General features: G+C 45.5%; 2 protein-coding genes across 3 annotated transcripts in view; one reads left to right on the forward strand and one right to left on the reverse strand.

Annotated features, from left to right (window-relative positions):
- The window catches only part of LOC133964648 (teashirt homolog 1-like), a 37204-nt gene extending 26721 nt beyond the window's left edge, over window positions 1-10483 (reverse strand). The window contains exons 1-2 of one of the 2 annotated variants that reach the window (XM_062398851.1): window positions 10342-10483; window positions 7633-8204 (exon numbers count right to left, since the gene is read on the reverse strand). In XM_062398851.1, coding sequence (XP_062254835.1) covers window positions 7633-7672 — 40 coding nt within the window. In that variant the 5' untranslated portion in view covers window positions 7673-8204; window positions 10342-10483. Of the gene's footprint in view, window positions 1-7632; window positions 8205-8418; window positions 8991-10341 lie in introns of those variants that run through there. The other variant, XM_062398850.1, reaches the window with a different exon arrangement.
- LOC133964649 (prostaglandin reductase 3-like) lies at window positions 9176-13676 on the forward strand. Its single transcript, XM_062398852.1, has 2 exons — window positions 9176-10143; window positions 12613-13676. Exons 1-2 carry the CDS (start codon window positions 9848-9850, stop codon window positions 13541-13543), a joined length of 1227 nt encoding a protein of 408 aa, XP_062254836.1. The 5' UTR covers window positions 9176-9847; the 3' UTR covers window positions 13544-13676.
- Window positions 13677-14882: the final 1206 nt, after the last annotated feature.

Consider the following 14882-nt stretch of genomic DNA (forward strand, 5'->3'; position numbering starts at 1 on the left):
GGCAACTGTTCATTTTCCCATTCACTGACCTCAGCTCCCCACTTAACAATGTGGAATAAGAGCGCCCCTTAGCCAACGGGCCGAGTGAGAGGAGATCAAGAGAACCAGCGATTAGGACAAGTCTGCAGCCGCTGTTCTGAAAAAAAGAAGAACACGCCACACTCTGTGTACACATGCAACCAAACACACTGCGGTTGTCAGTAAGGAGCTGCTTTCTTTAAGATGCCGACGTCATTGCCTCTTTACTGCTGATGCTCGGTAACCCGAGCGGTAGACCTGGCTACAAACAGGGATCACAGTTTGTACATGAGAAAAATGGCAAAACACCCCACAGCCCCGGCGCCCCCATCGTCCACCTACAGCCACATCGCCATGATCACCGCTAATTCGCCGCGCGATTGATCAGCGAGCCCCTGCCACTGGCCGACGTTTCAAAGTCAGGGGAAGAAGAGAGAGCCGGGACTGCAGGGGCCTGTGACAACACTGACAAGGGTAAAGTGTTATTTCTCTCGCACGCCGACAGCTGGACAAGGGGGTGAGTGTGGGGGGGGGTGGCGTACTGTAGGGATGGAGGGACATGTGTTTGCGAGTCAGGAGTAGGGGGGGGGGGGGTGGGGGGCATTCGGCCGGCCGGGCAGTAATTCTTAATTGACACCTGTCAGGATAATGGCGGCAGTCACAGCTGTTGCGGGAAAATTTGTCCATCGTCCCGTTCATCTGTCAGCTCTAATACCCGTCCTAAAAGCTGCACACACACCCCAAACCCATACACATCCACACACACACACACAATGATTCCATCCTCACCAGCCATCCACCCACCCACATAAAACCCCACCCACTCGAACCGCTGTGTTTCATGCTGCCGGTGGACTAAACATCGGTGCCCACTGCCATCTCCCAACACGCATTCCCCCCATCATTCTCGCCGCTATTTGATTATCGGAATGACAGTTCAAATAACGCCAAAACAGATGTTTTTCGTTACATGCCTGCAGGCACTTAACCCGTGTTCAGTTGATTCGGTATTTGCCGGAAAGAAAATACCTCCACAAAAATCCAGAATGCACAAGTGAACTGTGTTTCCCTTTCAGCGTTTAGTTTCCCTGACGATTTCCACCAAACTTTGTCTGATGAGGTAGAACCAACGGGAGGAGGCAAAATACCAGCAGAGAATTTTTTTTTAAAGAAGGAAAAAAAACATTTTGTTATCCCTGTTTTTCATTCATCCCATCCTCGCCCCCCCCCCCCTCCCACCAGCACTTCTCTCTCTTTTTATTTTCTTTGCTTTTGACTGGCAAAAAAATGAGTATTTATCCAGAAGAGAGGGGGATGCAAGAGGAGAAACATGCCTCAGACGAGAAAAAGTGCAAGAAATAAAGCGAGAGAGAGAGAGAGAGAGGGAGTGCCGGGAAATGAAAGAAGAGATGAGAGGTATGCGAAAGAGACGGAGAGAGGGAGAGAGAGGTAGAGAGGCGCAGAGGAGGAAGAGACGGAGGAGAGGGAGGAGTGTGCAGGGGCTGGATGTCCCTGGATAGGGCTTTTGCTCTTCTGTAGTGGGCCCATCTCGTTTGTCTTGTTTGTTTGTTGGCATCAAAGAGCTGCCTCTCACTCCCCCTGCTAACTGATGTAATGAGTGGGTAAGCTACATGTTTTTTTTTCCTGCGCCAAGGAATTCAAATACTTATTAGACAAAATATTCTGTAATTGCTCATCTTTTATTGATAGAAGTAACATGTTAAATTTGTCTCTAGCAGACTTTCCCCTAGCCTCTCGAGGAGGCAATGCTCTGATCAAGAGAGCAGATTCACCCTCTGCAAATGTAATACTTAAGAAAATTTGAGATGTCAATTTTTGGCCTTAAATGTTGCTCGACTTCTTCTCTTGAACGCTTCCCCTCTTATCTTCCTCACGTCTCAAATTAAGTGCCGAAGAAGGAGGAAAAATCCAGAAAACACAACATATCAACAGATTTTCATTAATGCTCTCCTTAGCCTTACATCTCCCACTGTGGAGCCTTAACAAAATGTAATTACTCAGCACAACACAAATATTACATAGTAATTAAGCACACTTAACGCAACGCTGATAACAGCAACAGCACGCTGTTTATCAAAGCTCTGAGTCCAATCTGAATTTCACGACAGATAAAAAAAAACAAGTTTGTTATGCTGCTGCAACATTGAAAAATGAGAACAAAAATTCTTTATTTGGGGGGAAATTGTTTTTCTATGGCAGTCAGGAGTAAGACTGCTTGTCAGCCCGGTCCCAGAGGGCTGCTTTCTATCTGTTTCAGACTTGATTTTCTCAGACTTGGTTTTTTTTTTTTTCTTTCTTTTTTGGATCCCATGACTTGCTGCTGTTTTTATGAGCTGCAAGGCAGGCAACAAACACATCTGGCTGCTTTAATGATATGATTTCCCATCATACTAAGCCACCTCCATTATGACCTCCCACAGAGACATGCTGGCTGCACTTAAGCATTAGGTGTAGGTGTGTGTGTGTGTGTTTGTCTGTCTGTCAGGCTGACTGTCTATGTTTATGGTTGACAATTTGTGTGTGTGTGTGTGTGTGAGTGTGTGTGTGTAGCGTGCCCTCAGCTTTAGTTGAGGATGCCCCGGAAAGAATCAGAGAGAGAAAGAGACAAGGACGGGCATTAATACCATGGTGTGAAATATCCCCGTATTTATGGGAACAGGAAAAGCTTTACATATGCGGATTAAACCTTCCTAATACCTTCCATTTGATTATATTAGTTATTCACTGATGATCAATACTGAATAAAAAAAACGTTCATGCTGATCTTGAATCTGTTTGAGTGATTTGTGCAAAATGCTTGTGAATCACAGAATTAAATTTTCCAAGGATAATAAACATAACTAATGCATGTACCGTGCCTGAAACTAATACCACACACACACACACACACAAGGAGCATTTGTGGTGACTCGAAGCATTAGCGGAGCAAGCTGAGCATGTCTGACCTTTGACTGGATCAAATCCCAGATGTAAATTTAACTATTAGTTTCAGAGGGTGGCGCAGGAGCAAAAGTGGCCATCGACGAGGTCGATCGATGCCACCTGCTAACGACACTGCCACTCCAATTAGCGTAACCTCTAACCGCGTCAAAACACACACACACACACACACACACACACACACACCTCAAAGGGAACTCCTATAGGAAGAATACAGCCCAACTGAACGGGGTAAACTAAAACAGGCTGCAATGGATCAATATGTGTTCCTGCTCCGTCTGATATTCCTCCGTGTGATGGTGAATCGTGAACAGACATGACAGTCAGAAGTGAGAAATGTGCAGAGCTGCTGTTCCAGTTTGTTTTTACGTGCTCTGGTGGGGGAAGCGGAGAGGGGATCTGAAGGCAGGCCCTGCGTAAGATGATGACTAACATGGCGTGGTTACCGTTACACTCGTTCAAGTTATTCATTCCAGGAAAACTAACACCGGTCAGCACTATGCTACCAGCGCACCCACACACACACACACACACACACACACACACACTTCACCTTTGTCTCCCTCTCTCTCTCTCTCTCACTCACACACACACACACACACACACACACACACACACACAGAAAGTTTTTTAATCAAATTTTAACATAAACTTCTCAGTTCTCAGAAGCTGTAGAGCCTTTAAGCCATCGGGAAGTTAGAGACACTTTCCTGAAAATATCAAGTTTTCATCAGAACAACACTGACCTTATTGTTAGGTGGTAAGGTGTTCTGGCAACATTAAAGGTAAACACACACACAGACACACACACACCTAGAGGCTATACACTGCTGTACTCCTCAGGACGCTGGTGTAGACAGAGGGGTGGGGGCACATAAATCTCAGCATGCTGATTATTTCGAGGGGAGAATATCACATAACAGCATCATCAAATAAGAGCACAAAGGTCGCTGTGTAATCTTAGCTACCCCGGGCATGCAAAATCATTAATCCCTGGGCACTGTGCTTCTCCAGCTCAGAATAAAACGGGGGAGGCCTTCAGCGAGGCGGCTACAGCTCTGAGCTGGGGAGGACGTTCAGCCAAAGTGCGTGGAGACCCATGTTTTGATACGTTGGTGATTTACTGGCAGGGCCGTAACACATGCAAAAGTGTAAAAACTTCAACAGAATGTCGAGATTTTAAAAATGGTTCCTGGGATTACTCTGGAGTGCCGATATATCAAGTGGTTAGAGCAGGCCTGAGCCGCGGCACTAATACGAAAAAATAAATAAATCTTCTTGAAACTGTTAAAAAAATAATCTCACCCTCCCCCTCCTCACATTCCAGCTGAAAACAAGAGGAAACTTTGAGACAACGCACTTTGACTCAGAAATTCAGGTTGAAAGGATTCAGATGAAAGCAAAGGCAGTAGATGATAGTAATTTTAAGAAAGGGGAGTGGGACGGAGGAGAAGGTTGTGATGTGCTGTAGCCGGCCTGGCTCGCTTATTACAAGGTTATAAGAGTGGTGGGGGTGGCGGGGGCTCGCCGGGGTCATTAACTGGCATTGTCTCCTGACGTGATTAGTCAGGTAGCAAAGTCCATTTGTCACCTGCACAGGCAAATTGAGTTGGTGCTGCACTAGGGGCTATGGGGACTGTATAATATCAACTTGATTACATCAAGGCAGCTGCGGACTTGACACCTTACTGAATTTGTCAGCATTAATCGTTAGGGCCTGTCACAAATCCATCAGCTGCACAGATAATTAGGGCTCTCTCTAATGAAGCCAACGGGAAGCAACCTTACCCACCCACCCACTCCCCCCACCTTTCTGTACGCACACGCACACGGACACACACACTCTTTCTTATAATTAACCATCGTGCTCCACAAAAATAAGAGCGAGCATCTTCTCTGCCCGTCTTCCTTCTTTCTTCCTCCCTGTGCGACTTTCTAAGCCGGGCCTCGGATGAAAGACGGCGTCACTCCGTTCTGCCCATGAATTGCTCCCGACTTCCGTTCCTGTCCTCATCAGCTTTGAATGGAGTCATTTCAGGATGGAGGTGAAGCCACAAGTGGAATATCACACACACACACACACACACACAGGAGGATGCGACTGTGCACAAAGAAATATATATTGTGCTCTCACACACTTTCTAATGCAGTTTGGTTTTTAAGTTTCTCGCCATCGGGGCTTTCCTATTTAAATTCCTAAATGTACACTTTTTTCCTGTGCGTAGCATGAGTGCCACAGCTGTTTCATCTGAAGAAAATTATATCAAATCTTAAACAAAACGCACACACACACACATACACACAAGCTTCAACATACTACTGAGATAATCATGCAATATTTGTGTGAATAAAATCTAATGTATGAAAAGCAGATGTTTCTGTCCAAATGTTACATTTACTTTAAATTATCTAACAAACTAGTAATTAAAGAAAAAAAAAAAACGTAAACTTTTTCTATGAAAAATTTTTGTTTGCTAAAATGTTTGCCTAAATATTATACAGAAATAAACAACAAACTGGAATTAAAATCGGCTTCCATATTTCGCTATTTCTGCCGTTGGCTGGAACATTTTACGCGTCATCTCGTAGGACTCAAATAAAAGTTACCATAACATATAGCTTTCACTTGAAGAAGGCGGGGGATGAGAAATTAAAGGACGGCTGTCCCGACAACTCTATTATTTTAATTCTGATTTCCATTCTCAGTCCCACCATGAGCAATATCATCTCTAAGCCACAGGTCAGCACTAGCTACCAGTGTGTGTGTGTGTGTGTGTGTGTGTGTGTAGTTCTTCGTTGCCAATGGGACTGTGGCGTGGAGGGTGTTATCTCTGACTGACCGTCATGTTCATGGAAGAATGGAAAACATCCCATCTGCCAAGCTTTGATTGACCATTACAAACCATGATGTGCATGGCACTCAGTGGACAGTGCTATGGATCAATGTGTGTGTGTGTGTGTGTGTGTGTAGTGGCGGTGGGGGGAGACAGGGTCAAAGTGATGTCATGTTTTCATGCCTCCATCTACGTACGAGCAGAAACCTAACAGGAGTCAATCTGCTCCGACCGTGGCTGACCTCTCTGTGTGCAGGACATTTCACCCAAACACTATCCGTTACTCTCTCTCTCTCACGCACACACACACACAAACACACACACACACAGACAGAAACACACACACTATAAAACACAAAAAGTGCACTGAGACTCAATATCTAAATCTGAATCCTTGCCTCGCACTGTGGGCCAGAAATCCCATGAAAACTTGCTTTGCTAGAAAGGCAAAGGGAGAAAGAAAGAAGTCAGCAGCGAGCACTGGTTGAATGTTCCCCCATGCATCCCACACTCCGTCTCATCCTCCTCCTCATCCTCCTCATCACCACCACCACCGCCGCTATCATCCCCGGCTCTCTGCTTAAAATGATAAAACCCGCTGAGTTCAAAGTCTTCGTCGGCTGGCCCTCCTGTTCGACCCGCTTTGCACCTCATATTTCAAAATCTCTTTAAAATTCTGTAACTGTCTTTTGTTCACTCCAGTTGTTAATGCCTAACTTCAAAGGCTCGGCCTCATTAGCACAGAGGTAGAAACCCCTGTCACTCATTTACATTTGTTTAAAGGCTGCAGGGAGACGAGAGGAGAAAAGGGGGAGTCCAAATCCAAACCACTTGAAGTCAACCTTGTCGGTCCTCTGCCAACACCTGGTTTTATCAGTTGGTCACATTGCAAATATTATACTCCCCCTCCAGCAGTGGATATTGATTTCATTACTGGACTGATTCTTACAGGGACTGTGGGGTGAATTTGGATGGGAACGCGGCAAAATAACCCTCAACATTCATCTCTAGGAAGGAAAAGGTACACGAGGGAAGTCAAACACCTGATTAAAAAGGGGTGTTTTGGGTTTGATTTCTTTTTTTTTTTCTTTGATCTATTCAACACACACACACAGTTCTTTCATTTGCCTTTGCTTGTTCACATTTAAAATCAAATTGAGGTGATTTTCCACAACTTTATTTGGCTTTTTCCACCTCCTGGTTGAGACAACAGGAGGGTTGTGTGTGTGTGTGTGTGTGTGTGTTTGGAGTGGTAAAACCGACCAGAGACATGGCTGTCTTCAAGGAAGGATTTATTGATGTTTATCAGGGATGAATAGATCAAAGACTGCCACATGACAGGCGATCAATCACGTATCAAATCAAGGATGGCAATCCTCAAATAAAATAGAAAGAAGGGAAAAACCGGCTCTCACCAGTTTTCTACTCCTTTCTTTCCCAGTCAATTATTCATCATTACTCACTCTTGAACCTCAAAAGCTCCCTTTTATCCCCCATAACATGCCATTTAGTTTATCTCACCAGTATTAAAAGAACTTTCCTGGCAAAAAGGGAACATAAAAAAAAAATAAAGAACTCAAAGTGGCATTGCGCACATATGTGCGTCATTTGCGCAATTGGACACATTTTAAAAAATAAAGTGATGCTCAGGAGGCGAGCGAGTAACACAAGAAAATTAAATTTAACAAACAAGTAAAATAAATCCCAGCATGCAGCACAGTTAAAGAAGATGGTGTGGAAGGAGATGTGTGTATTTGGCACATGTGAATAAAAAGTATAGTTTGGCTACTGGGATATGAAATGGAGGGACGGGAAATACCTGCTGATCGCCGCGGATCTTGCTGCTTTCTCCTCGGCATAGTGACCGTCACGTTCCACGGTGCTTCTCATGCAGGAATTACACACAACTACGAGTCTTATCAGTTGTGGAAAATCATCCCGGTTCTCGGGGGCCGGGGCTGAAAATGTCAAGTCTTCTTTTTTTCAAAGTGCCAGCTCTTTTGAGGGCTCAGTAGCCGGGTCGGTTTCAGCGAGGATCAGCTCAAAAACTACGACGGCGTTCGACCAGCTCCTGACAACTTCACGTCCATCAAAGATCATCTTCCTTCATCTCTCTCGTGGTGAAAAAAAAAATCAAACTTTAAAAATTAAATAATCAGAGGCAGCAAGCGAGCACCTTGAAGTTTTCAGTTGCACTCCCGGCAGGAAAAATCCCCCATGTAATCTCCAGCGCTGTTTGGAGGGGGGACGATAGTTCGCTGCGTCTTTTACGCACACGCCAAAACTAAAAAATAAATAAACTCTGGCAGCGACCAAACAAATAAGTCCCGCGTGATCGCAGCGCACAGCTCTGGGAAGTATCCGTCTGTTTCCCTTGCTGTTAGCGGAGACCTGGGAGAGAGAAAAGAAGGAGAGGGGAGAAATAGATAGACAGGCATTAGATGGGTTAATGTCAGTCCCGTCACCACCACGCCACCTCAGCCCGGATCCAGCCTCACCAGTCCGGCGGAGACTTTTTCCTCCCTCCCCTCCTGCCCGTCCTTCTCTCCCACTGAAAACAGATGGATGAATAAGCGGGAGCGAGCAGGGCTTCTCTCCTACTTACGTTTTAGGGCTCGTGGAAGCGATTTCCGCCGCTCATCTCATCGCATCTTTGGACAAGAGTCGGGTTTTTTTTTTTTTTTTTGTGGAGGGGTGGCTGATGCGGTGGAGAGGATATCACTTGAGAGAGAGGGGGGAAACAAACAAGACGCAGGCGCATCCAAGCTTCGCCAACAACACATCAGCTCGACATGGACTCAGATATTTGCCGCTTTTAGGGAAAAGCAAAGAGGGGGCCAAACTCCTGGGACTGATCCGAGGTCTCCCCGACAGGAAAGGAGAAAAAATGGAAACGCGGTGGATCCAGGAGCTGTTTCAGACAGTCTCAACTGATAGACAGACGCATCGAGTGGCTTTTCCTGCTACATTTTTACTCCTCCCCTCTCCACAAGCGTCACCCCTGACAGAGGAGCCTACCTGTCAATCTTTTTAATTGTCTTGTTTTTCCCCCCTCGCTCTCTCTCCCTCTTCCCTCTCTCTCTCTCTCGCCTTTGCTTTTTAAAAAACCAAACCTCCGACAAAGGAAAGGGTTATTTTGGAGCTAGAACCAAACTTATATCAACATGTACACCTTCTGCAAACCACAACAAGTATTGACCATTGTGGTTTTATGGAACAACTTGCATGCGGTCTTTATCTGCGTATTAAAGCGTGCCACTGTCACGGGGGGGGGGGGGTTGACTCCCACTGGGGGAGGGACGCGTGTTCACTGGTCCAACATGTTGTAGGAACAGTGCAACATTTCTGCTTCCAGAGGAGACAGTCAGGTGACAACACAGTGATAATGAGGCTGCTATAAGCGTGGCTAAATGAAACGTGCACGGCGAAACGCGAACACCACTTCCGCGGATCACTAACAACCGCTTTGGTTACAGGTGTACACGCGATCGTTCAGCAACAGCTCCCCAGATTGGGCAGAAAACATGCGAATTTAACGGATGCGCAATTACGCATCACGCTGTGTTAAGTGTTTCTAGATGTGTCGCAAAGATCACGCGGGTTCGGTATGTGTGTGCGTTTCCGTGGGAGGAAGACGAGCCGGGGCTGAGGATACGGCAGGAGATGAGGATTGATTTGTTTCACCTTACTAGGAAGTGAGCGCTGTGTCCGGGAAGGGGAGGGACTCCGACGACAAGTCCGGGGCGCTGCTGTGCTGCTTTCCAGGCTGCACCAGTGCGCCGTTTTAATCCCAAACACTCGATTCCGTGCGCGTTGCGTTAGGTAGAGCGAGGCTCACGCAATTATAGAGCCGCGGCGTTTAAGGTTTTATTGTCGTGTTTACTACAGCGCGCTTGGAAGCCCGGCTCGACCCGGCCCGGCCTGCATGGGCACTGGGAGAGCCTGTAGCGCAGGCTAATGGCAGCCGGGCTCACTGCTGCCTCCTCCTCAGACGCCCGTCAAGTTGTCCGTGAACTTTGTCACACATCGGCGCCATGTCCAGCCTCCTCCTGCGGCCGCGGCTGCTGACACGCGGCGGGAGGGCGCTGTCGCTGCTCGGCGGGGGGCGCGGAGCCAGCGACTCACTTTCCGGAGTTCACCCGGTGGCGCGGCGCTCCATCATAGACCTGTCCTACTCCGCGCACTTCATGGATTTCGCGGGGTCCTCCATACCCAGCAGCATGAGCAAGCTGGTCGTCACCAAGCTCACTCCCGATTTCAGAGAGGCCGTGTGTGTGCAAAGCGTCGCGGTGCCGACCCCGGGAGACGCGGAGCTGCTCGTCAGGAATCGGTAAGTAGTTGTTTTTGGAGAGAGACGTGCACAAATAGACTCCCGTCTCCTGCTGTGCTTGCGCGGAATAAGCTAACGCATGGGGCCAAAGCGTGTCATGGGTCTATCTGTGGGTGATTAGCTCATGTGTACGTGTCACTATAGTGTGGAGAAGTTGTACAAAATAACAAAAAATACAAAAGAAAGGTCCGCGCTTACCTCAGTTTACCCTTGTCCAGCACCTGCGATCATCATCATCACAAGATGGCAAAAATACGTGAGGAATAAAGCGCTCTACTGTAATTCCAAGTTCCGCCCTCTTCTGCGTTTGTCTATCAATCCATCTCGGGATCTCTTTCTCTCTCTCTCTCTTTCTCACACACACATACACACACACTGTCTCTCTCCCCCTCTGCCCTCCTGTCTCTCTCGCTCTCGCTCTCTCTCTCTCTCTCTCTCTCTCTCTCTCTCTCTCTCTCTCTACGTCACCAACCTGCAAACAGAAAGTCATGGGGGGGCTCAGACTGGCACCACGCAGGAGATGGAGAGGGAGATGCTGTTACATGGCGCGGAGAATTGCAGCATCATTTCAATCATTCACAGAAGCAGAAACCAGCGGCGTGTTCACGGTTATAAAGCAGAGTAAACCACCTGAAGTCCCTACACACACACACACACACACACACACACACACCACAGACTGTGTGTCACAAGAACCAGATGTAGGCTGACATTATCTACATCATTTAGATAGAAATGGATTAATGCCATTCAATTCAGCATTTAGTAATTTAAAGTGGATAAGGCGTAAATGCGTTTGTAACATTCTCGTTCATTGTGAGATTTCCCCCAGAGGTAGTGTCCGCTCCTCATTTTCATTTCTACATCACAGACCGTATGAATCCATGTCTGACATCATTTTCAAAGTTAAATTAGCCAAACACAAGTCCACTCCAGGCTCTATTGTCTTATTTATCACCAATTAACTTATTTGCCGTGAGACCAAGTGTGAAACGCATCAGGCCACGTTAGTGACTTATTGCCCAGTGAGACAGTGATCATTTGTGAACTAAGAACTTTGGCCGTTTGTGTGTGCATTACTGAGGCATCACAAGATCAGAGAAGATGCTTGATCCAGCAGGGAAAATGTATATTTCTGTTTCTGTTTGTGCCATCTGAGAGCCACCTATTCCGTTTGGCACGGCACTGACGTAACCTTAAACAAATCTACATACGAAATGTGTTTTAATGACAAACCTAGAGAGAGAAATTGATGATAGAAAAGAGCACGACTGCGCTGATAGAAGCAGATTAATTCACAAGACAGAAATAAAACTTTTTTTTATCGTCACCATATATTATGGTTTTCATTGAGTGAAAGGAAGCAGATGTTTTTAACATAAATGTAAATCTGTAAACGCCAAGATTCCTAAGTGCTCCTCAGCCTGACATTCGAGTACTGTCTGTGTACTCATTTTACTAAATGTAGTCACTTTGCTGCAGCCAATACGATACTCTGCACAAAGGTGGAGGCAAAGATATATATATATATACGTTTATAGAGAAAAGTAATATTTGCTATAAATAAAAATAAAACTCTTTATTTATTTAGTATATTTTTTATATATGTGTTTTTGTATTATAATGTTGGTGTAACAAGTGGTGGGTTTCGAGGTTTCTGTTCTAGATATAGATCTTCATTTTGGCAATTGTTATCAGTTTCAGGTTTTTCAAATATTTTTTTTTAACTAGTTTGTCGCAAATATAATCTTATTTAATTTGTTTAAACTGAAACAGTTCAGTATTTTCAGCGAAGCACATTGAAGTATTTGTGCCTTTTGATGATAACACGTTTTTTGTGGGGAGACTGATTCCATCGATGGAAAATAGAGAAATCAAGGTAATTTGTTATATCATCTGGGCCCATCTATAAAACAACAGAAGCATTATCTACAAGCTCAAAGTACACATGTGACACGCACAGTAATGAGGCGCAGCATGTGCACTGCTCTAAACGGCGGTAAATGATTTATTTATACATTCCTTTCCCACATATTTGTTTCCTGCATGCTACCGAAGTGAGATGAGAACAGCCGTCGTCGTGCCGAGGCAAGAAGCGACTATCTAAGATTTTTTTTAAAGTGCAGTTTGTCGTGGGGGTCTCTGAAGACAATGAATCATGACATCATGCAATGTGTTTTGTGATACAAGCCTTCCCCTGTCAGAGCAGGACTGTTCTCTTCAAGAGAAAAGGGAATCATTGCCAAAACAAACCAGAGTGTTTATCCCCCTTGCAGACGTGTCTAGAGAAGGAAGCTGAAGTCTTGACCTTCAGACTGGAATTCAGGAAACGCTAATGACCACACAAATGCTTTTGTACGCCATCATGAATGTATTGTATACATTTTATTCACAACTTCCTCATGAAACTGTTTTATCTTCTCACCTTTTAATCCACGACTGTTGTTCTTTTTCTCTGTTTGTCTTTAGTTTTGTGGGAATCAATGCCAGTGATATTAATTACTCGGCGGGCCGGTACGACCCCTCGCTGAAGCCGCCTTTCGATGCCGGCTTCGAGGGTATCGGTGAGGTTGTCGGCCTCGGCCTTAGCGCCAGCTCCCGTTACACCGTTGGAGACAACGTGGCCTATTTCCGCAGTGGTGCCTTTGCTGAGTACACGGTGGTCCCTGCCAAGGAGTGCGTGCCCGTCCCTGCGGTGAAGCCAGAGTTCCTCACCCTGCTGCTCAGCGGTGCCACCGCCTACATCGCCATGAAACGTCTGGGCGACCTGGCCGAAGGTGAGACAGTCCTGGTCACTGCGGCTGCAGGAGGCACCGGGCAGTTTGCTGTGCAGTTTGCTAAACAGGCCGGCTGCCACGTGATTGGGACCTGTTCGTCCAATGAGAAGGCCGGCTTTCTGAAGTCCCTCGGCTGTAACAGGCCAATCAACTACACCACAGAAGACCTTGCCAAGACGCTTCGGAAAGAGTACCCGAAAGGTGTAAACGTGGTGTATGAGTCGGTTGGAGGAAGTGTTTTAGAAGTCGCCGTGAACACTTTGGCCAACAAGGGTCGGCTCATAGTGATCGGCTTCATCTCTGGGTACCAGACGCCATCGGGTATCCCACAGTTCAGAGGAGGAACACTGCCGGTCAAGCTGCTGCAGAAGTCGGCCAGCATGCGGGGTTTCTTCCTGCCCCACTTCTACAGCGACTACAGGGAGGCTCTGAGTAGCATGATGCAGATGTTTGCCACTGGGAAGTTAGTGTGTGAAGTAGATTATGGGGATCAGGCAGTGGGGGGGAGGTTTGTGGGCTTAGAGTCAGTCTTCCGGGCCATGGACTACATGTATTCTGGGAAAAACCTGGGCAAAGTCGTGGTGGAAGTGGCACCGCCTGCTGTTAGTAATAGCAAGCTGTGATTTCACAGATTGTTAGTGCCCCAATGAAACCATACTTGATTACTGTGATTTAGGACTTGAATTATTTTTAACACAGGTTAATTATTTTTGTAAGATGATTTAAATGCCATTTAAAATAAAGCTATATACAATTTATGGTCTATTTTTATCGTATATATCTCATGTTGTAAAGTGTCCAAAGAAAGTCCTCCCTAATTTAGAATTTCCATGGATTTGGTTTATTAAAAAAGATTAACTAATAGCTCAGTATTGATGATAATATAACACAAACATTTAGATATAATCTTAGAAACAAACATCTGTAATTTGATCAAGAATTTAATATTTATCGTGTTTCCTAATCCTGTGCCCTCACACTCTTGAAGTCCACCACTGAAATAATTTTAGACCTGCTGCCGCAATGTTCTCGCTTTTAGCACTGTCGGCACTTTATCTCCTATAAATGTTTTATGATGGACTTCATTGTTTTTCTAATGGGAGGGGCTCACATTGGTATGTGGCTGTCAAAAGTAAATGCTGCTCCAGGTGTGCTTGGTATTTCATTGCCTGTTTGTGGCTGACAGAATCGGCATTCACACAATCAATCTTTTCATTCACATGCCCCAGAGCTGCACATAATATATAAGAAAAAAAAAATTAGTCCAGCTAACCAGGAGCTGGACGAGAAAAATGCCATTACTTTTCCTAACCGTGAGAAAAAGAAATCCCCTGTAGTGAATGCGTTGTGGAATGCTCTTTGACATATTATTTTGTCATTTCCGTTTTTTGTCTTTGATTTAGTTTCGGAAACGAGAAACAAAACAGTGCAACACACCTCAGGAAGTTTAGATAATGCATAAGCTGAAGATTATCATTGTCAGAAAAAATAGATGAGACTCAGGCGAGAAGTGGCTTTAGCTGCTTTCAAAGTTTCCATCAGTGAAAAGTTACCCAGATCTCACAGGATTGAGTTTTTTAAAGCTGAATGACATAGAGCAACCATGTTCTCTTAAAAACAATAAGAAATAAACATGAGGTGTGTCGATGCAGTCCATGTTGTGCGACTGTCGTGTGTGTTGTCTAAAATAAACACCTGTTCCTACCTGGCAGGAAGGGGTGTATGTCCTCATGCACTGTGAACATGTTATTTCCTCATCCAGGTGGTCACTCGAAATATAACCCAGTGTGAAATACATTACAGGTGTGACCCCAGCATGCAAAGCTGCTACCTTCACCAGACGGTGCAGGAAATCAGAAACACACCGGGCCAGTTCTGAGTCTGTAGTGGAGAAGTCAGAACAGAAGTCTTCAACATAGACAGTGGCCTTTTTTTTTAAATGTAGTCCTGCATTTAATTATT

The sequence above is a fragment of the Platichthys flesus genome, chromosome 11 (assembly GCF_949316205.1).
Source record: "Platichthys flesus chromosome 11, fPlaFle2.1, whole genome shotgun sequence".
Taxonomy (NCBI): domain Eukaryota; kingdom Metazoa; phylum Chordata; class Actinopteri; order Pleuronectiformes; family Pleuronectidae; genus Platichthys; species Platichthys flesus.